This window comes from Protopterus annectens, chromosome 3.part1, assembly GCF_019279795.1.
Source record: "Protopterus annectens isolate FY-2018-M chromosome 3.part1, PAN1.0, whole genome shotgun sequence".
Classification (NCBI taxonomy): Eukaryota; Metazoa; Chordata; order Ceratodontiformes; family Protopteridae; genus Protopterus; species Protopterus annectens.
The window spans coordinates 847,349,038-847,370,102 of record NC_056732.1 but is presented as its reverse complement, the minus strand read 5'-3'; the positions used below and the strand labels follow the sequence as shown (position 1 = coordinate 847,370,102).

At 40.8% G+C, this 21,065-nt stretch overlaps 1 protein-coding gene across 3 annotated transcripts in view; it reads left to right on the top strand.

Moving 5' to 3' along the window:
- Positions 1–21,065, top strand: part of LOC122798298 (cytosolic non-specific dipeptidase-like) — a 670,350-nt gene that overhangs the window by 311,026 nt on the left and 338,259 nt on the right. For 2 of the 3 annotated variants that reach the window (XM_044067122.1, XM_044067124.1), the window contains exon 2: positions 15,035–15,130. In XM_044067122.1, the coding sequence (XP_043923057.1) occupies positions 15,071–15,130 (60 nt within the window). In that variant the 5' untranslated portion in view covers positions 15,035–15,070. Of the gene's footprint in view, positions 1–15,031; positions 15,131–21,065 lie in introns of all 3 variants that reach the window. The other variant, XM_044067123.1, reaches the window with a different exon arrangement.

The window sequence follows — 21,065 nt, the reverse complement described above, 5'->3', positions numbered from 1 at the left end:
AGTTCAGTTGTAGGTCCGTAAAACACCTGGAGCACAAAAAACTCCAGAACTTTTTTGCTACTGAAGAGTGCTCCTTTGGTGGGCCATATGGAACTGTCTGTTGGCAAGCGACCTTTCATCTAGGAAAAACCTGTTTTTCTAACTGTTTTATTATGTTTAACTTGGGAACGTATTGTTGTGAGTACTCACATTTCTTTTCTAAGGTAGCTGATGTGTAAACGCTTTTATGAACTTTTTGAGTGGAAAAGTTTAATTTTCGACTGGAATTTTAGTCTGAACTTGAGTATTTGTATTTTTGAGACAGGATACTGTGCATGTGGAAATATGTTAGTGGTTTATTTACCTCTGAACCACTTTTTCTCTACTTTACTCTTTACTTAGTCATCCACGTTCCACTATCCTCTTTAGAAATCTTTTTCTTGTCTCATCAGTGGCGCTACCTCGGGTCTCTGCAATTTACCTTCCCCTGGTCTGCAAGAGGAAGAAAGTTATCCAGGAGTGTTTGGATGTCAGAACAGCTCCTGTTTTGCCTCATCTCCTGATGGATGAGATGGTTGTGGCCACTTGTTTCTCTGACTGCTCATCTTTCTCCCTGGTCCTCATGCAGCCACCAAAGACTGGGGATAACCGTGTGCTCTGCGGCTATAGGGATACCTTTATGGAGCAAGGCAGAGCCACTCAAGTCTGTCTCAGGGGGGAGGCATAGATAAAGGTTGTTCTCTTAGCCAGAATAGGAAACTTGCATTTGAAACTAGTATGCCTGATGTCAGTTTCTGCGGAGGCTCCCAGTAAAGGTGAACATAGTGAGAAATCCTTCTAGTTTCTTGTTACTGCTTCTGTTGGCAGGGAAAATCTACCGGAATTTGCTAAGGAACTCATTGGTGGTTCTCCTTGCCTCTTCCGGTTTATAGAGAGAGAGTCTGCGGAGCTCTCTTCCTTTTCTTTCTCGAAGTAGATTTTCAGTCAGCAGAGCAGGCATTAAGGGGGGGGGGGTGTACCTCATGAACCTTTTCACACTCTGAGTGCTGTGGTTTCAGATTTCCCTCCAGAATATTTATCATTTTCTGCAAAGTTTTTCAGTGAAGCACAATTAAATTCTGATAGCACAGACAATGTATTATATATGAATTGTTACTGCTTGATATGTCAGTTTCTGCAGATATTCCTAATATGTTGCCTGCTTTAGAAAATGTTTACCCTGTGCTTCTAGCTTACCTGATGCACCTAGGAAGTCTGATAGGTTATACAGGGCCCCTCAGGCTCATAAGTACTTTTTAGTAATCATAGAGTAGACCCTTCTGTGATTTCTTTTAAAATTTACTAAATGGATCACTGCCACTAATCTCATTCCCCCTGAGAATGGTGGGAAGGCTTTGGATAAGTTTTGGAAGAAAATGTGTTCTAGTAGAGTATCATTCAGGATTTTGTTCAGCCTTACTTCTGAGGTAAAAAAAAAACATTGCATGTCTCTGTTTCATCTGCTAACAATGCTGTAGAGGTGCTGCATCTGGATCTGTATTGAGAAGTCTGCCTTGGCTTCATTCTGTAAACCTTCCAAAATATGTAAAACTGAAATTTTAAAATCTTCCGTAGATCAGGCAGTTTTGTTTAGCCACTCTGCAGATGAGGTGCTTAAGGTCTGATTGATGCAAGGAGTGAGTTAGGTTTTTTCAACCCTCCTTTTTTCAGTTCAGCTAAGAATTTTCCCTTCTCGAGTTCCCTTTTCAGTAAGCCAATTAAATAACAAGGTACTGACAAGGAGAAGTTTAAAAATCAGAGGCTGTATAAAGAAAGGGAATATCTCAGAAAATTCAAGGGCAGTCCTTTCGATCAACATGACTGTTTGTCTGCTTAGACTTCCCCACCCCACTCTGGCAACTTGTCCATCTCTTTGAAGCTTCAGGCTCCTTTGTGTCACCATATTGCGTCAGAGATGGGTTCTGAATGGAATTCATCAGGGATACACTTGGCGATAGGAGTCTCTACCTCCTTTCCAGGGATTCCTCCCTGTCCAGTGAATCAAGTCTTTCTCCTTCCACTGAGTGATAGAAGCTGCACTTCCTTGCCACTGGGGCAAATTATTTTTTCAGGAATTTTCCTGGTATCAAAAAAGGAAGGGTCTTGGAGCCATTGCTGGACTTTTTCTGCACCTTTTTATACCAAGATCCTGAAGTTCAAAATATTATCCTTGTAGTGTCTTGTAAATCTGATCCCCCATCTTTTATGGCAAAGCTAGACTTAAAAAAGATGCCTGTCATCACTTTCCAGTTGGTGAGTAGTTTTAAGTGTTTGTGTAAGCCATACATAGCAAATCTTATCAGTTCTGCGTTTTACCCTTTGGACTTTCCACAGCAAAAGGTATTCACAAAATATTTGCTGCAGCCATTGCTTGTTGGAGACTTCAGGGTTCATAGTTCATAGATTAGCACTAGGCTAACTGTCCTTGTGGACCACTTTAAGCCTAGCCAGTTACCCCATGTGAGAATCAAACCCTGCACCCTTTGTTTGTAAGGTAAACACCTTAATCATTATGCCAATCTCACGTATTCATGTCTTTCCTTGTTTGGACGAGTGCCTTATCTTTGCAGATTCTTTCCAGATGTCAAGAGTACTTGGAAACTATTTAGAATCTTCTACTCAGTCTGAGTTTCCAAATCAGCTTTCAGAAATATTTTGTCATTCCTTCCCACAGAATTATATTCTTGGAATGTCTATTAGATTCTTTCCTAGGAAGAACCTTTCTTCCTCCAGACAAACAAGGGATGTTTTAGTAGTTCTTGAGTTTTGCCAATCAAAGCTGTGCATTTTCAAGGGAATTTTTAACTGTTTTGGAGCACATTACATCTATGATTGTTATGCCTCCCCTGGCCAGTCTCCACATGAGAAAAATACTGTGGTACCTCAGCTAAGTCTGGATTTAGCATCTTCATCACTTGTCCTTTCAGATCCCAGTTTAGTGATTTGTAAGAGGGGAGATTCCTTGTTGATTAGACCAGATGTCTTGCAATGTAGATCTTCCACTCACTCTCTCTTCTGATCTCCCTTCACTTAGCCACTACAGATGTATCAGACCTGACTTGGGGAGTGGTTTCCAAAGGGGCAAAAATGCAAGCTCTGTCAAACCCTTGTGATTGCTGAAATCACACGAAAATGTCAGAGAGATGTTGGCAGTGATTGATTCCTTGAAATCCTTAGATCCTCTCTTTTCTCTGCAAATGTACACAGATTACCTCAGTGATCTGGTCCATAAACAAGGGAGTATCTGATCTTACCCTGTTTGCAGACTGGCTATTTAATTCACTCCGGAGCAGCTCTTTTGAGTGTGCACCTTTAACCCCTAGTGGGCGTGGCTTAAGCCTTTAAAAACTAAGTTATCACCTTAGAGTTCTAGAAAACTCTCATTGAAAGAGGTCAAATATCAATAGAGTTGTGTTTGCCATCACATATGGCACAAGACAAAATACCCTGGTACCTTGTAAGTAACATGGTTTTGGAATTATTAATGCAAATATGAACTATCCATATTTGGCGCCTAGAGGAGCAGTAGGAGTTAACTGCAGAAGACGCCTGGAGGAGCACTCGGCTGTAATGAGTTGGGAAAACCTGACTGCAGGCAAATTCAGAAGGACCAGGAAAGACCCCCCACAAAAGGAAAACCTGACTGCAGGCAAATTCAGAAGGACCAGGAAAGACCCCCCACAAATGGAAACTCCATGCTGGGTTCTTCTAAGAATTAATCCAGCTGTGGAGAACAGCACAGTTATATCAGTTTGCCTCTTTTCAGAATATAAACAGAATTTCTGCACTAGGACTCCTTGCAGAACAAGCCAGGGACACAGATGTATTTTCCCAATGATTGGAATATTCCTTTTATGTTTTTCCACTGAAATCCAGAGTTCTTTAGAAAATTCAGAAAGGCTTCTCAAAAGATGTGTTGTTGACTCCCTTTTGGCTCAGGCAGCAGTGATTCTCCCTTTTCAGTCTGGCCGAGGGCAGTTACAGCAAGTTTCCTCATAGGGCAGATTTATTCACACAAGACAGATTGTTTGATATACCCCTACCTGGTAAATCTTCATACATCTGCCTAGGTGATAGAACTGTAAGGCCTTTTAGATTTTTTTTTTTTTTTTTTAATGAACATGCAGCAGGTACCAAAGGAAGTGAAAGATTCTACTAAGAAATCATATGTGCACATGGAAAAGATATTCTAGTAGGTTTACAGAATATTGACTGTCTTCAGGCCAGGCTGCCGGTGGTTCTTAATTATTTGTATGAGTTACTATCCTTGGGACTTTTCCCCTATGAATATACATTTGTGGGCCATTTCTTCTTATCTGCCCTTTGGTACTGTCCTTGTCCTTTCTAACCATGCTCAAGTTAAGCAGTTTTTGAGAGGGGTATTGCTTATTTGTCCACCCAGAACACTGGTTGTCTCCTCCTCCTCATCCAGCTTTGTCTTTGGAAAAAGTTACTCCATCTCATCTCTATTTGAACTTGTTCATGTAGCTGAATTGAGTTTCTTAACATGGAAGATGGTCTTAATCACTTAGCAGATGTCAGAGCAATGTCTGAATTACAAGCACTGTGATTAGATATCCCTACCTCATTTGTTTGAGAGATAATCTATTTTTTATGCCTGAAGTGGTTTCAAAGTTTAAGTTAAGCTAAACTCTTCACTCCTCTTTCTTTCCTGAACCCAAGAATAAAGGAAAAAAGATTCTTAACACTCTGCTTGCCTATAGGCAGGTCACATACTACCTAGACAAAGTTTAAGCTTTCAAAGAAGCTGACCAGCTGTTCTCCTCCAGTGAGGGGAAGAGAAAAGGACAAGCAGTGTCTAAAAAGACTATTTCCAAGTGGTTGTCTAACACTATTGCTTTTGTTACATTTACCATAACAAGCCACTTACAGGAAAAGTTTGGGGCCCGTCCCACTAGGACTTTGGCTTCTCCAGTTACTTTCTGGAAGTGGATGGACTCTGGAATGATTCTATTGGCAATAACTTGGTCCTTTGTAAATAGTTTACAAAGCACTACAAACTGGATTGCTTTTTCGGGTCTTGAACAGACTTTACTAGTCCCATTCTCAAGTGGCTTCTGGAGTCTATTTATTGGCCTTCATTCTTAGTTTTTCCAAGCTATAATAGTCTACCTACAGTTACTGCAGTAGTGATCTATATATTGTACATTGTACAGTTGTAGTAAACTTACCATAACAGTAGCTGCTCTGCTAAATCACTGTTGTAGTGGTCTCCTGTGTCTCCAGCCCCCTTCTCTTGCTTGTGTTTTTTGGTATTTCCCAGGATGTGGTTGCTTTCACAGTTCTGTATGTAGTTTATTGTTGGTTTTGTTTCCTAGAATTGTTATTTCAGGGCTCTTGCCTCCCTCATAGAAAAATGCTGTGAAGCTTTTTGCTGTCCAGCTGGTCATTTTATGGCTCTACGCTGAAGCTTTGGAGAGTTGGAGTGTGTGGAAGGCAGCCATTAACTTCGTGAAGCTGGCTGTTCCACAAGGGTAGGACCCTTATTGCTTAGGCTATTGCAACAGTGATTTATTAGAACATCTGATGTTATAGTAAGTTTACTAACTCAAATGTACTCTCTCCATTAATTGAAGATAACCTAAGTAACGTTAACTTTTATCAAGTGCTTTCTCAAATGTATCAAAGTAATCTTGTCAAACTTAGGATAAACTGTACAGCAAACCTCCTGAAGAAGACATCTTTGGCTGTTCAGTTTAATCATTTTTGCCAGATAAGCTGAAGGGATTAGTGCCCAGTTGGAGAAAGTGCCAGAAACTTTGTCCTTAGGCCAAGATAAATAGGTAAATATAGACTTAAATCAGTTTGAGTGACCTGTATTTTCCTTTGTAGAGATTTGTCGTACATCACCAGTTTACTTTTCACAACCTGTATGCCTTTCAGCTTTAGCTGTTTATCAGTTTGTGGAAGGAAGACTTGACTTACTGAAATCTTATTGATGATGGCTTTCAAGATGGCCTACCTTAAATCTAGTGATACTTTTGTCTCACTCCAGTTGTTCTACCAGCACTTGATTATAGAACAAACCTGTAGCTAGGTCAGTTGATGCCCTCAGAGCCACCCAAAGTTTAGGGCTAAAAAAATTGTTCATTTGTAATAGCCCGTTGGCTGCCTGAAACGTCTTTGAGAAACTTTAATGTTTCAGCAACCATTGTCTCATTTCTGGCTACTTAAATGTAACCAACACTGCACTTGCACGGAGCCAGGAACTATTTCACCATTGACTTATAAGGAAAAATCGTCACCTCTTCTACAGTGTCTGTCGTGCCCTCTAATAGTTTGTACCTGAGCAAATATCCCCTTTGATCCACTAGCAACTGCTTTAAGAAATTCACTGCTTTGAAAATAAAACGACTTAAAACAATAACTTTAAGGTAGTTCTTGATAAATAGGCTGGGCATGGTTCTTGATCCTCCGTACATCTGGATGCAGAAACAGTGACTTTTTTTTTTTTTTTTTTTTTTAGGGCTTGTATTTGCTTTTGCAAGCATATTGAGATATTGAACCATTGCATAGGGTTTGTAAACTGACTTGTCTACAAACTGGTAACAGAACGTTTCCTTTTTCTAATATCGCATTGAAGCCTCTACTCTTGGAGGTAGACTATGTGCCTGTGGGAATCTTTCTTTTTTTCCACTCCTAGTGGGAAGTACCAAAAAAGTCATAGGTAATGCCTAAAAGTTAGTTGGGGGTAGGGATCAATCAAGTGAAGCTGTAGAGATGGAGGAAGAGCAGCCTGTGCTTATTGCCCTTTCAGGTAATGCAGCCTATGTCTGTCAGCTTAGTAGGAGGACCCTACACTACACTTTTAATAAAGTGCAGTTAACATCTGGAATACATATGGAAAACCATGTAGTACCCACACTTCATTATTCTGAGTCCACCAACAATTGTACAGCAACTTAAAGAAGAGAAGGTAAACTCTTGTTATTTGAGTCATACAGGGACCTTATGTTAAAACGAACACACAGCCATGCTTTGGGTGGCCTCACAAAGCAGAGAAAGACAAAAACTACTGATTGGATAACTTTTAACTGTGGTTCTGTGCAGCAGAACTAAAACATAAATACACCTCATTTCCAGAATCTTTTAATTCACCACATTTTCCAGTGCTTATGAATTCCCCATTGACTTCCCCGTAGGAATCTTAAAACTGCTGATGTGGGTGATAAGGAGGTGTGATCACCCCTTCATGTGATTTCAAATTAGGGGAAGTTCTTAGGGTGAAGCGGAACGACGAATGCTGCAGAAAGCCTTTAGATCTTCATAGCAGATGTCATGGGTGGTCCCACCAGTGGTCAGTATAGTCAGAGAGTCCAGTAAAGCAGCTTTGACATTTCCTGCTATGGTGTCCTTGACTTGCTGCAAATAAGACATATTGCTGTGTGTTCCCAGGGACTGGAGTTTGACATTTTAGTTGATGGTGGCTATAAAGAAAGCTTCTAAATTCCAGAGCCTAGAGGTGTATCTATCCTCTATACAGCACAGTCATCACCTTAAAGAAGAACATCTGAGAGTCCTTTGCCTATCTCTGTTGCTGCTGAATTACTTGGTCTGTATAGTGGACTGGACATATGATAAACTGCTCCAAAGTGTTAGCAGTCTTCCATCTTCCATGGTTGTGACTGGCATTTTCATTAACCCTCAGGAAGTTGTGGCCTGCTTCCATAAGGCAGCAACAGACCTGAGACCATGCCTGACTGCTGCCATTCAGAGGCAGTCAGGACAGTGTCCAAGGTTTACAAAATTCCCCTTGTATTTATTCAGTGCTCTCATCTCCCCTACAAAAGATGTCCTACAGTGTCACCCAGGGATTGCCAACCTGCTTAGACTCTGAGAAACTATAAACTGTGGTATTTGTATTTGATGTAAATGCAGTGGAATGAGATCCTGAATTTCGTCTATGTGAACGTGCTTCAGCTGTTGTGCGTGCTGTAAATACTGTGATCTCTAGTGTGTAAAACTAGATGGGTAGGAGTTCTAATCGCATGCTAGCCCAATTGGTGGGTGTGCATGCGTGCATGCATGTGTGTGCATGTGCGCATCTCCCTGCATAACAAATGGAAATCCCACACAGACGTCTAAATTTCAATAGGCCTGCACGTTTGGGTGGTTGGTGTAATGGTTACAGTATTTGCCTTACAAGACATAAGGTGCAGGGTTTGATTTTCACATGGGGTAATTGGCTAGACTTAAAATGGCCCACAAGGGCAGTTAGCCTAGTTCTAATCTATGAAAGTATATACTTGATGTTGAGGTTGCCATTGTGTTTAACAGGCTGATAAGTGCACAAAATTTTATTAACAGGCTGATAAGTGCGCAAAATGTTATTAGACTTTAAGAAACATCTATTTAGATGCAGAAGTGTCTGCATTTAAAATATTTAAGACTATGTATTTCTGGTGCAGTAAAGGCATGTTTATTTTTTTGTGTAACTTGGAATAATAATCCACAGATAAGATATGCATGATTTCTCTGAGCTGGAATAAATATGTATCCATTCTACTTCATGGATTATATAGAACAACTGGGTATGGTGTCCTGTTTCCTTTTAAATTATTGTTCTGTTTAAGCATAGCACATCATACAGTTCTGAATTACTTGTTCTGTGCAAGTTTGACAAGCCTGGTGAAACATATGTATATTTCTCTTTCTTTCCACATTATTCTTAAGCATGCCTCATTTATCCTTTCAAGCATTTATTTCCTTAGTTAATTGGTAACTGTTACTTTGCCAGCTATTTAAATATTAAATAGCTGGGCAAAGATCCTAGTCTTGGGGGCTCAAAATGTAGCATCTTTCACATTTGTGGCAGTAGTGTGATCTGCTGCCAGATTTGAACCTTATTCAGTCATTTATTAAAGCGTTACTCATAAGTTTCTGCATAGTCTGTAGTGTGATTGGAGTAGTGTCAGTATTGAAAATTCTGCTCCAGGATTTCTGCTTCTTTTTATAGCTGTATATACCTGCTTAAAGTTGCATTCCAGTGCCTTTCTTTACTTTGCTACTGTTTTCCCCGTTCTTTGTATCTGCCCCACTGAGACATTTAAACTAAAAGTTTCTGAAGTTCTAACCATAGGATCAGAGGTCCCTCCCACCCTTCTCTTCTGGTTTTAAAAAGCTGCATCTCTGGCTTCTGCCCCTTATGGTGATCTGACTTCCAGAGTTCCTCCCTCCCCTCTTTCATTGCTTTTGATGTTGTGTAACCTATTTAAGTACTCTCCCACCCATTGTTATATCCGTAATACTAGGTGCCCACCCAGCAAACCAGTATTTCACTTGACTAAACCTCCCTTAATACAAATTGTCCCCAAGTCCCATATGTTTGGCGTCCTCACCACACTCTGAGTCATGTTTAATCCTGCTCCTTCCTTGGCAAATAAGAGATTTTTTCGTTTTTTTTCCTTCACTTAGCCGTTTAGAGTGCTGCTACTTTATTTCGCCTTTAAATCATTCTAAAGTTTCCTAATACTTGAAATTTTTTGGCCAAGGCACTTTAAATGGTTTTGTTGTATCACTACACTCATAAAACTTCCATTAGATCTGAAACCTGTAAGTTAATGAAGGTAAAACAAAACCATTATGTGGAGACAAGCTTAGAGTAACTAGATTGTACATTAAACAACACTACTGTGAAGTCTTATGAACAATCTAATTTAATCTTGTGCCAGACTCCAGAGACCATCCAGGGAACCCTCTGTATAACCCAATCCACAAGTTGCAGTAGCTCACCTAAATACAGATCTGGACAACATGGATATGCAATTTCCAAATGTCTCTGTAGCCAGCTCGTAGCAATTCCCATGTTCACAGACAACCATTTCATATTTAAAGAAAGAAACACAGTATGCAAGATATGCACATTCACAAATTCAGTGGAGGCAAAAAGTTTGCATACAAACAAGGTTAATCAAGAACATATACACACACACACACTACATTCACCATACATAGTGTCCACCACACCCACATAGACCAGCTTATGCTGAGGCACTTCCCAAACCTCAAAGACCTCCTAAGCCTACAAGGCAATGCCTGTCTTTAACTATCTCTAAAGCACTCACCAAAGCAATGTCTAACACCACACATATGCCTACACCCAGTGGACATCGAAGAACAAAGGGCCTTATAAGGCAAGCAAACACATTCCCCTGGACGTATGCTACAGGGGACTGAATTGTATGACACAAGTGCTCCACTATAAGGCAAACAAACACATTCCCCAGGACTCATGCTACAGGGGACTGAATTGTATGACACACAAGTGCTCCACTCACCAGACTGAACAAGGAGAAGATAATAGTTGCTGGGATCTGGCAAATTACATCTGCTCTTGTCACTCCACCACAGGTACCAGTATGATTCTGTCATAGTCCATGTGTGAGTTAATGATCTGAGATGTACTTCTCTGGACTATATAAAGAGAGAGATTTGTTGATCTCTCTAACTGTGTCCCAGGCAGGTATGTGCCTTGTATTGAGCAGCATTGCACCTTAACAAAGGGTGATGCCACAGTACAAACAAAAGATGATTGACTTCAGAAACTGGCTTAGTTTCTGGTGTCTTTCCAGGGGGATTCAGTACTTTACAGCATGGGAGGAAATGGTTAAAAAAACACATTGCTTTGCAAAGGATGGTATGCACCTCTGTCCTCTAGGTTTCTGAACATTGACTAAAACTTTATCCACCCCTTTAGAGCCTTTTTTAGGCAATGCTGAATTGACAAACTTACCAACTTGGCAACTAAAACCCAAAGAAACCTAAATGTGTTACTTCTGAATGCTAGGAGCCTTAACAAGGAAGTTCACACCCTACAAGCTCTCCTTAGTCTGGAGAATGTAGACACCTGTGCTGTTACTGAGACATAGTTTAAATTTGCAAAATGTACCCCAGCAGTGCAAGGCTTCAGTTCCTTCAGTACATTTAGACCATCCATCGGCTGCAAAGACATTGACAAAAGCTAGAGGAAGTGCAATCTGTGTTAGCAACAAGCATAAATCTAGGTTTGTTAGACAGGACAATACCCTGGAATTTATCCAAATGCAAATCACCACAGACAAATTCCCATACAATAGCCTAGCAAACTATGGGTCACCCTGTGTGTCCCTAGAATGCCAGAACTCTTAACCTACACTTACTGGAGGCACACGCCATAAAGTCTCCCATAAACAGGGTATTTGATTTAAACTACCGCTCTGTAGACTGGTAAACATACACTGCCTTATACTTATAGGCAGAATGATATCTGGACTTCAACACAAATACTGTTGAACAGATAGTGTGCAAACCCACCAGAAGTTAAAAGATATTAAACCTGATACAGGGAGTATGGCAGAGCACTGCACTTCCTGACCTACTTTCCCTCTGGTGTCACATCCTCACTGGTGAAATTTGACAACAAAGCTGTTCCCTTCAAAATAAAATAAACAAAAAAAAAAACCTTTGAAACCCTAGTAAACCCTGTAATAGTTGGAAAATATTCCAGAGCAAACTACATCCTATTAAAAGATAAGTCTGTCAAAATTCAATGCTCCTTCCAACCCTGAGCTCACAGCAACCTATGCGGAATTGTTCACAGAAACCCGGCAAAACTATGTAAATAGCTGTGTAGGAGTGGCTGTACCAAATAAAAGTAAGTCCAAAATAAACTCTAAAAACAAACCACACTGGTGGACTCTTAACCATAATAGGGTGTATAACAAAAGGTAAATATCATGGCTAAAATTAGGAAGAGTGACTATCACAATGATAGTTTTGTAATTAAACTAAACAGGAAGCTAAGAGGAGTAGTCAACTGTAACAAAGCGAATTACAAGGTCAGGGTAGCCTCATAGGCTAAAGACAATTACAAGGCCTTCTACAGCTATGTCTGAAACCTCAAAGCAGTACACTTCAGTGTGCCAAACTGGTGTACAGTGGTGCCACCTTCACTGAGCAGAGCAACATAGCGAATTTTCTTGCTGACAAATTCAGCTCAGATTTGATCTTTCAATACCACCACCCCACCCTTGAAATACCCACCACAACTGTTAAAAGGGAGCATGTCCTGGCTGCACTTTCTTAGGCCAAAAATACAGCCCCAGTGTGCCCCAACAATATCCAAGGATGCCTCCTTTAATAGCTTGAAACATAGCCCATCAGGGCCAATTGAGTCACTTTTCAATTATAGCCTCAAAACAGGCTTCGTACCATGAGAATGGAGGACTGCAATGGTTTTTGCACTTCACAAGTGTGGACCATTAACCAACTCCAGAAACTACAGACCCGTCAGTCTGACTAGTATAATATGCAAAGCGATGGAACGAATTATCATGGAAATGATAAACAGAGACGTAGGCAACCTTCAGACAATGGACCTAACCCAATTTGGCTTTGTCAAGGAAAGATGATCATGCCTACTAAACCTGAAACTTCTTTACGAAGGTCTTCAAGGCAATGGGTGAGGGGAAAATGGTACATGCTACCAATCTGGACCTGACTAAGGCATTTGATTCAAAACTTAATGTTGATATAGTTGACAAATTCACCAGACTGGGTATAAATGAATACATAATTCAATGGATTGCCATCTGGCTCATAGACAGGACCCAGGAACTCAAGATTGGTGATACTACCTCCACTAGGCAACTGGTCACCAGTGGAGTACCTCGGGGATCCATGCTGGGACTGTTTCTATTTGACATCTACATTTCGGATGTAAAGGCTAGTGTCAGGGGCCTTTGGCTGACCAAGTTTGTAGATGACTCTCTTCCAAGGGGGTCTAACACACACATATCTGTGCCAAAGCCATGGACTAAAACTCGGTGCCAAGAAATGCATTATAGTGCCTCTTGAGAAAGATGCCACCCAGGCTAATTACAACAGCGATAAAGACATCCCTAAAAGTTGCCCCAGTAGTCTGTGATCTGGCTTTTGACCAACATGTGACTTGGGTAGTAATAAAATCATTCTATGTCACCCAGCATGTAAATAAGGGCATGGCATACATCTCAGAAAATCTCCATGCTCTAGAACAGGCTCACCATCCATGTGAAGCAGAGTCCATCCCTAACCCTATTTAAGTGTAACTTTGACCAATAGATCGGAAATTGAAACTTCACCCCAGGTCAGGCCCCCATGCCTTTGATAGAGGAAGACAATAATGCCCAGATTAACTTACCCCCCCCCCCCCCCCACACACACACACACACACACACACACATATAACCTCTAGTAACTTCCTAACTAACATACTTTTTCTAATAAATGGACATGATACATAGGACACAGTTGGGTTGGATTACACAGCTAAGCTTATAAAGGCCCTTCTGATTGTTAGCCTAGTATATACCTATGACCCTATGGTAACAACTTAGTTTTTTCCTATCAAGAAAAATGTCAGTCTTATTTTGATTAAACCACCTGTTTATGCCTCAACATCTTCAATAACTGCATCGAGTCCTTGTCAATAAAATTCTGAAATCATGTACTTTTCTTCACCTGATAGTAAACGTGGCATTACCAAAAGAATATCTAGTTTAATTTGTCTAACAGATCCACATTCTGCTGTGGTAAATTTGCTTTACTCAAAAGTATCTTGTAATTCATTTCCAGTTGTGTATTTCCCTTTCAGACCATAGTTTAGATTATGCGACATCTTCCGCAGTCTGACAGGTACTTTGTATAAAGACTTTTTGAATGGGGATTCTGGTCGGTTTCTACTTGAACTCCTATGCTGTAGACATATAACTTCTCACATCTGTACACTAGCAGTTCATTTGTGTCTTGCGTGTACGTTTCTTTTGCACCTGTATAAAAGCTGATCTATAGACAGCTAGTACCTCCTCTTGTAGGATCGTGACTCTTATGCCATACTGTCTGGCACTGACTTTTAACAGAGCTGGCTTATTCACATCACAGAATTTTAATTTTGGATAGTCTGTAACTAGTTCTCTTGATCATGTAAAAACTGTTGGTAGCTTCATAACCAGGTTACATCTTACTCTCACAACTTTTTATAGGCATATTTATCATGGGTGTAGACTGTGCACATTACTGTATGCTTCCTAGAAAGCTTGTAAGTACTGTTTGCATATTAGCCAAGTATCTGCACAATTGTCTATGCTGTTAACCATTCTTAAGGGGCTCTGGGCCATTGTTCCTACTTCTGCGTAGCATGCATTAATACACTGATGATGTGGTTAATGACTGAAATGTGCTTGAGTGTGTGCGTGTGGGTGGTGTGACAAAGTGATCTCTCATCTTTGTTAGTCACAGCAAAGACCTACAATGCACATCAGCAGTTAAATGAAAATATGGGTTGGTATTAGTTGTTGGTAAAATTAATGTAGCTATAGTAAAGTGATAACATTTTAACATACTGTCAAGTCTTTTAAACCGATATATTTTACATACTGTACTATTTCTAGTGCCTTATTTATGATAAGTCCTCTTGGACTGGATATTGAGAGATGGTCTTCTTTTTTCCCCAGCAGTCTGATTGATACAGTTTCAGGTCGTTTACACCTGGAAAAGTTGGAATCCGTTTTCCTGCATGAGCTTTTTGATGCATTTCAGATTTATTCTGTTACAAATTATGGCAGTTGAAGACAACTCCCTTAGACAGTGTTATCTTTCAGAATAATTGCTGACAACTTGAAAGCTGCTTACAAAATTGTGTTACTTTGGAACCTGTTCATTGTTATAGAGCATTAAGGTTGTTTAGATAAAATGTTATTGCTGACGGTCTTTGATAAGTCAGTTTGCACATTGTGTTTATTTCCTAACCAACAGTGGCAGATTTTCCAGTAAGGAAGTGGTCTGAGTCAGTCAGTCAGTCACAGTTCTTCCATGTGATACTGCACACTGTGTAAAATCTCTATGGTAATACTTTATGGGTGTGGAGTTAATTAACAGTGCTGTGGGGGTGGAGTTTGCAGAGTTAATACATTTAAAGAGGAAACCAGACATTAGTTTTCATCAGTTCACTGATTGCCCTTTTTTGTCTCGTCAGCAGTTGCAGAACCAGCAGCTCCTCTGAACCACTGCAGCTATGTCATTCCTTCCTAAGCTGTTCAAGTATATTGAAGAGCACCAGGATCTCTATGTCAAGGTAAGGAATATTTCCACTTTTGTTCTGACTTTGTAACAGCAGAGAAGTGCTTACGTCTCCTCTTTTCCCTTGTCATGTTGAAAGCACTTCTTTCATCTTTAATCTGAAATTTCACATACTTCCCACCCTCCTCACAGCTGGACAGACATTTGATGATGTTGCATAATAACACTGGTTATAAGCTACTAAGTGACCGTAATGGATTTTAGGGTACAGTGGTTATGAGCACTTTTGAAAATTGTGGACATTACAGATGAATCTAGTAGTGTTTTTTATTAAATTAGTCTGAGTCTTTTTATGTTCATTGGTAGATGTGCGCAGCATGCCAAGGTTTGTATTTTGTTTTGTTTTCTTTAAGTAAATGTAGCTCCCAGTCTTATGTTGCATACTAGTTTGCAAGCTGTGAGCTGGTGAAGAGTCCTGTGTTATAAAACTTTCTTAGACTCTATCTTTGAGCTATGTGACAGAGGAAAGATTTTTTTAGATCCATAGCCTAAAGCGTAAACCATACGATCAGATCAACAGATTGCCATCAGTACAAAAAGAGAGTTCAGTAAGACCAAGATATACAGAAACAATGCGTCAGAAACAGCAAAAAAATAAAATAAACCGATATTTGCCAGCAGTTTTGGATGTTCATTAGATACCTCTGGGTGTGTATATGGAGTGGAAATAAAGATGGAATGCCAGATTTCACTGTTCATCACTTCAGTTTTAATGTTAAAGTAGGCCTGCAGGCTGGTATGAATGTATGTGCCTTGGTTTACAAGATATTAGTAGCCATTATTACTGTGTTTGATGATTTGTCTGGATTAAGGTAGATGGAGGGTGTGTGTGTGTGTGTGTGTGTGTGTGTGTGTGTGTGTGTGTGTGTGTGTGTGTGTGTGTGTGTGTGTGTGTGCATGTGCATATATATATATACATATATATGTATATATATAAATATGTACATGTATACAAGTTGTATGTTAAACATTACAGGAATTTCAGTAGGAAATCATTCCTAACCTGGATTGGCATTGTCAGGCTGGGACTCACTTTAAGTGGATGTATGGGTTTAGGAAGACTGAACACTAGTTTGCTTTTCCCTCCATGAAGTAAAGGAAGAAGTCAGTTGCCAAGCAACTGCTTTTTGAGTAGATTACCAGCTACACTCGGTTTTGCTGTCGGATATCTCAGTATCCTGTGGTAAGTGCTACAGTCAAATGCTACTTCGCTAGAGGACTGGCTGTGTTAGTCATAGCCAGTAAAATGTCTAATTCTGGCATTTTTTACAGTGTCCATTTACTCTTTACTTCACTCCTTTTCCAAGTGTCATTGTCTTTGGTCTTGTGAAGTAAACTTCCTATGTGTGTAGTTTAGGATTCAGCATTTTGATCACTGGTCCTTCGGTTATTCTTCAGCTCCTTCCACAATGATGGATTTCCTACTTGGAATTCTTTCCAGTCACTGACGAGAATTCCTGATGTTGGATGTTGCAGATCCATTCTTACCATAGTTCTTGTGTAAGAGGGGACTATCCCTACTTGAGTTCAGATATCTACCCGCTGTCGCCCTGTGTTTGAATGGCATATCCATCTAGTCCCAAGTGTTAGTTCTCTGAAAGTTAAGTTTGTATTTACTTGTAGGATTTTAGGTTTCAGATTGTCATTGCTGTATGTCCTTCTATTCACTGTTGCAGTGTTCTTTACATATGGGTTGTGTTCCACCCAATGACCCAAGGTCCGGCCTGTATACAAAAGCTTAGAGTCACTGTCTGTACGTGGGACATTACACAAAGACAGAGACGATGTCAGCCAAAAAAGGGACATCTGCACAAATCTTCAGAACTTTTTCTTTGCCATTCGGAAAGGTTGACTTGTACATTCGGTCTGCCATTGGATATTGTTGATTTTGCCTTACAGCATCAGACAAATACCAGCTTCAGATAAGTATCCCGTAGGGGATTTAATTTGTTGCTACTGTCTCTTGTTTTTGTTAATGTCATCTAGGAAGGGGCAAGTGTAGGTGTGGAAGGCAAATTCCACGTAAGAGTAGTCACGAGCTTTGCTTTTTCATTAAGAGCCTATGCACAACCACCGCTCCTGTTCTGTCAGGCCTTTGTACCTAAGACATTGCATAGTCGTCTGCCGGCTTTAAATCTCTGTTTAGAAAACCAGAGGCTCAAATGTCTGGCCAGGGATGCCATGGAAGGTTCCAGGAGTTTTTCTGAACCATCTGTGAAGAGGAAGGTCAGCAAAGCTAGACCTGAATCCCATTCAGCTGTGAATACTACTTCCAACGTACCCCTTGAGGTTGATGAAAACCCGGCAGTATATTCGGAGGTAGGTCCACTTCTTCTGTGGATACCATTATGGAAGCCATCATGAGTGGAGATTCTAGCATATCCAAGGCTATGCAGACATCCGGTTTGGATGACTTGGAACTACAGATTGTTATTTCTGAGGACTCTAGAACCATTTGTGCCCCTTTGTCTAAGGAAATGTTAGATGTAAGGCCTACATCTGCCCATTCTCCTCAACAAGAGAAGCCTGTTAAGAAGAAGCAGGAGATTAGAGATTCCATCATTTCTTCCACGCCTCCATCCGATTGTGATGCTTTATCGCAGGGTCTCATTAAGGCTTTGATGGCCTTGAGACCTCCAGCTTTGGCTTCTATTGCCGGCCCTGCCTTTTCCTCATCTCCTGAGTTGCTGTCTGGGTCTCAGGGGTCTTCTTCCGTGCAGGCCATTGAATTTCAAGTTCATGACACTGACTCTGAGGGGTCTTCTTCAGATGAAGACTCTTTAGCATACACAACTCAAATACCTTCACCTCTGGAATATGCTTCTCCAGGGGAAGAGTCTAATGGGGGGGAGGGGGGTCTCCAAAAGTAGAGCTTTCCTTTGGGGAAACTATTAATAAAATGAGGGAATTCTTTAAGTGGGATTCTTCTCAAATTTCAAAGGAACAAAAAATATATTACCTGCTCCATTTGGAGGCTCCTGCTCCTTCAGCAGTCCCGCCAGTCCTCACAGCTTTCTTAGATGCCTTTGCATCGGCTTCTAAAACCCCAGACTCCCAAGTTCCTGTCCCTAAAAGACCCGACCATTTTTATGACATCCCTGAGGATTGTAAGTTTCTTTTTAAATGCCCTTTGGCTGATCCAGCTGTGGTCTCCATTACTTCTGACAAATCTTCCCAGGTATCTCCTTCCACAAAGTTGCTTCCTTCTGACAAAGAAAGTCAAATTTTGGAAATGTTGGGGAAGAAGGTCTATACTTCTTCCACCTTGGCTATCAGAGCTATTAACTACCAGACTCGCATGTCTCAGTATGCTTTGGCCTTGCCTTCTCAGGCTTCCCAGGCTGTCTCCCAGTTACCTGGTTAAGAGACTAAGTCACTGACTCTCTCTTTTATCTGCTTCCTTCCAGGTAGCTAGACCTTCAATCAATTGTAGTTATGATGCAGTAGGGGCTTCTTCCAGAGGAGCCACTTCTGCTTCTGTTCTCAGAAGACATTGCTGACTATGTCTCCAGACACTCCCTGATGACATTAAGGCCAAATTGCTTGATGCTCCTTTGGACAATTCTTCCCTCTTTGGCAGAGCAGCTGCAGAACTCTCTAAATCTCTGAAGAAAAAAGATAAGGACTTCAAGATTTGAAACCCTTGTTTCCCCAGTTCCTAAATTCCATAGCAACTTTCCTGCCAAGACTGCAATCCCTAAATTCCATATGAACTTCTCCTGCCAAGACTCCCTTTGTCAGGAAACCTGCTCACTGTTCCACTTCTACTCCTTCTGGAACTAGACCACGTACGTCTTCCAGGAGACCCCGCAGACTAAGGCTGTTGCTTCTGTGTCTTCTCCTCAGCAGTCCTTTCAGCCCAGGCAAAGTCCTCTGTGATGTTTTGCTTCCTCTCCCAAGTCATACCCCTTTATGTCTTCACCTTTATCTTTCCCTGTCAGCTTGGATGGAAATCACTGAGGATTCCTGGGTGATTTCAGTTATCCGAAATGGATACTTTGATTTGGAAGACTATCCTTTCCTTTCAGCCTCCCTCCAGTCAACTGCATCTCTTCTCTCGGTTACTTGCTCAGCTTTACAACCAAGGCACCATTCAGGTTGTTCCTGCAGACCAACAAGGAAGGGGGTTTTACTCCAGAATGTTTCTTGTCCCAAAAAAAAAAAAAAAACAGTCCTCGGAGGCTTATCTTAGATCTTTCCCCTATTAAACACTTTCCTGTGGGGCCTTCATTCAGGATGCTATCTTTGCAATCTCTTCTTCCCCTGGTTCCTCCTCAAGCTTTCCTAGCTTCTCTGGATCTCAAGGATGCATATCTGGTATTTTGACATGAGGGCTTATGAATGTAGTCCTATTGTCCATCACCCCTGCAGTAAGCACAGCTGTGGTAGCTGTCGCTGGCTTTGACTTTAAAAGATGAGACAGAGGATCATCTCTTTTTCTGTGTCTGAGGATTGCTTTATTGGCATGGAGCTAGGCTCAATTGTAATTGCCTGAAGAGAAGGCCTAGGAGGTCATGAATTTGGTAGCCTGGGTGAAGACAGTATAGGACCAAAGTTCAAGCCTTCTATTCCTTTTGGGCTTTATGGCTTCTGTGATATCTGTAGTCTCGTTTAAATGCCTGAGAGTGTGGGTATAGCACTGGACTGTGATGTCATTAATTGTAAATCCACTGCTTCCTTACAAGACTTCTGGCCCCTTTTCAGTCGCAACTTGGTTATATTAAAACTAAAAATGCAGAGTACAGACTACAATATGATAAACTTATGAGTACAGTATCCTGTACTATACCTTGTGTGCATAGGCCAGATCAGTATGCCCCACTGTCAGGTCCTCCTGTTGAACAAGAAATGTGTTTCACTGCTTTGGTGTGCAGCTCCACTCAGCCTTTAAATCTGCAACAGTGGAAAAGAAGCATGCCTCCCACCTCAGAACGGGGGTCTGTCATTCAGCATTTGGCAGTGTGGTAGGATAAGTGATTTAAGATATCTGCCTCATAGCACCAGGGCCCTGGGTGCAGTCCTGAGTAGCTCCTGTCTCTGTGGATTGTGCATGTTCTTTGTGTCTGAGTGAGTTTTCTCCACATACAGTTTTCCTGTCTTACCTACCGAAACATGGCTGATTTGCTACACTAAGCATCTGCTGTGTATTGCATTTACACTTGACTGTGTTCCCTATTATTTAACTGAAAAAGGTGTGAGGACCAGTTCACTTACCCAGCTACCAAATGAGTAAGTTTAAAAATGAAACTTAATTGGAGCAGTGTGTACTCCTCCTAGCTGTAAAAGGCCTTAGTGAGAGAGAGAGAGCAGCTTTTGTGACCTCTTGTTTTGTCCGATAAACCATTCAGTGATTGGTACCTAAACTATGAACAAGGAACTCCACTACAAACGCATTAGCAGATAACTGATGCCTTTGAAAGAAGTTAGGATCTTACAGCTGCAGGCTCTTATGTTTTGGGAACTATGTATATATTTGAAGTTTGTTTTCCAGGTTGGTGAGCTGGTACAGGACCCTTTTCAGCCACTTCCCAGGTCAACTGGCAAACAGCACACAAACATGTATCAAGTTTACGTAGAATGCAAAATAAAATGCATAGATCTATTTACAAAAGAAGTATCTGAAGTATCACAGTATGTAAAATTTAGACTATAACAGCAGTGCAAGTAAAAAATGTAGTTATAAACAATGAGAACTGAATGCAGCTAATCAGTATCCTAAAAGAAAATGTAGCTAATCAGTATCCCAAAAGAAAATACATCATTTGTAAACAGTATGGCTGTTCATATTTTTTTCCCCAAATTTGCAGGGTGCTTGTTGAGGGCTTAAGTTTTCTCTGCAAGTGTGGTGCTTTACCATTGTATAGCATATGTGCCTCTGCGTGTAGGAGTCATGGAACTGTCATTATTGTAATAGAAAGAGGGTGAACCTT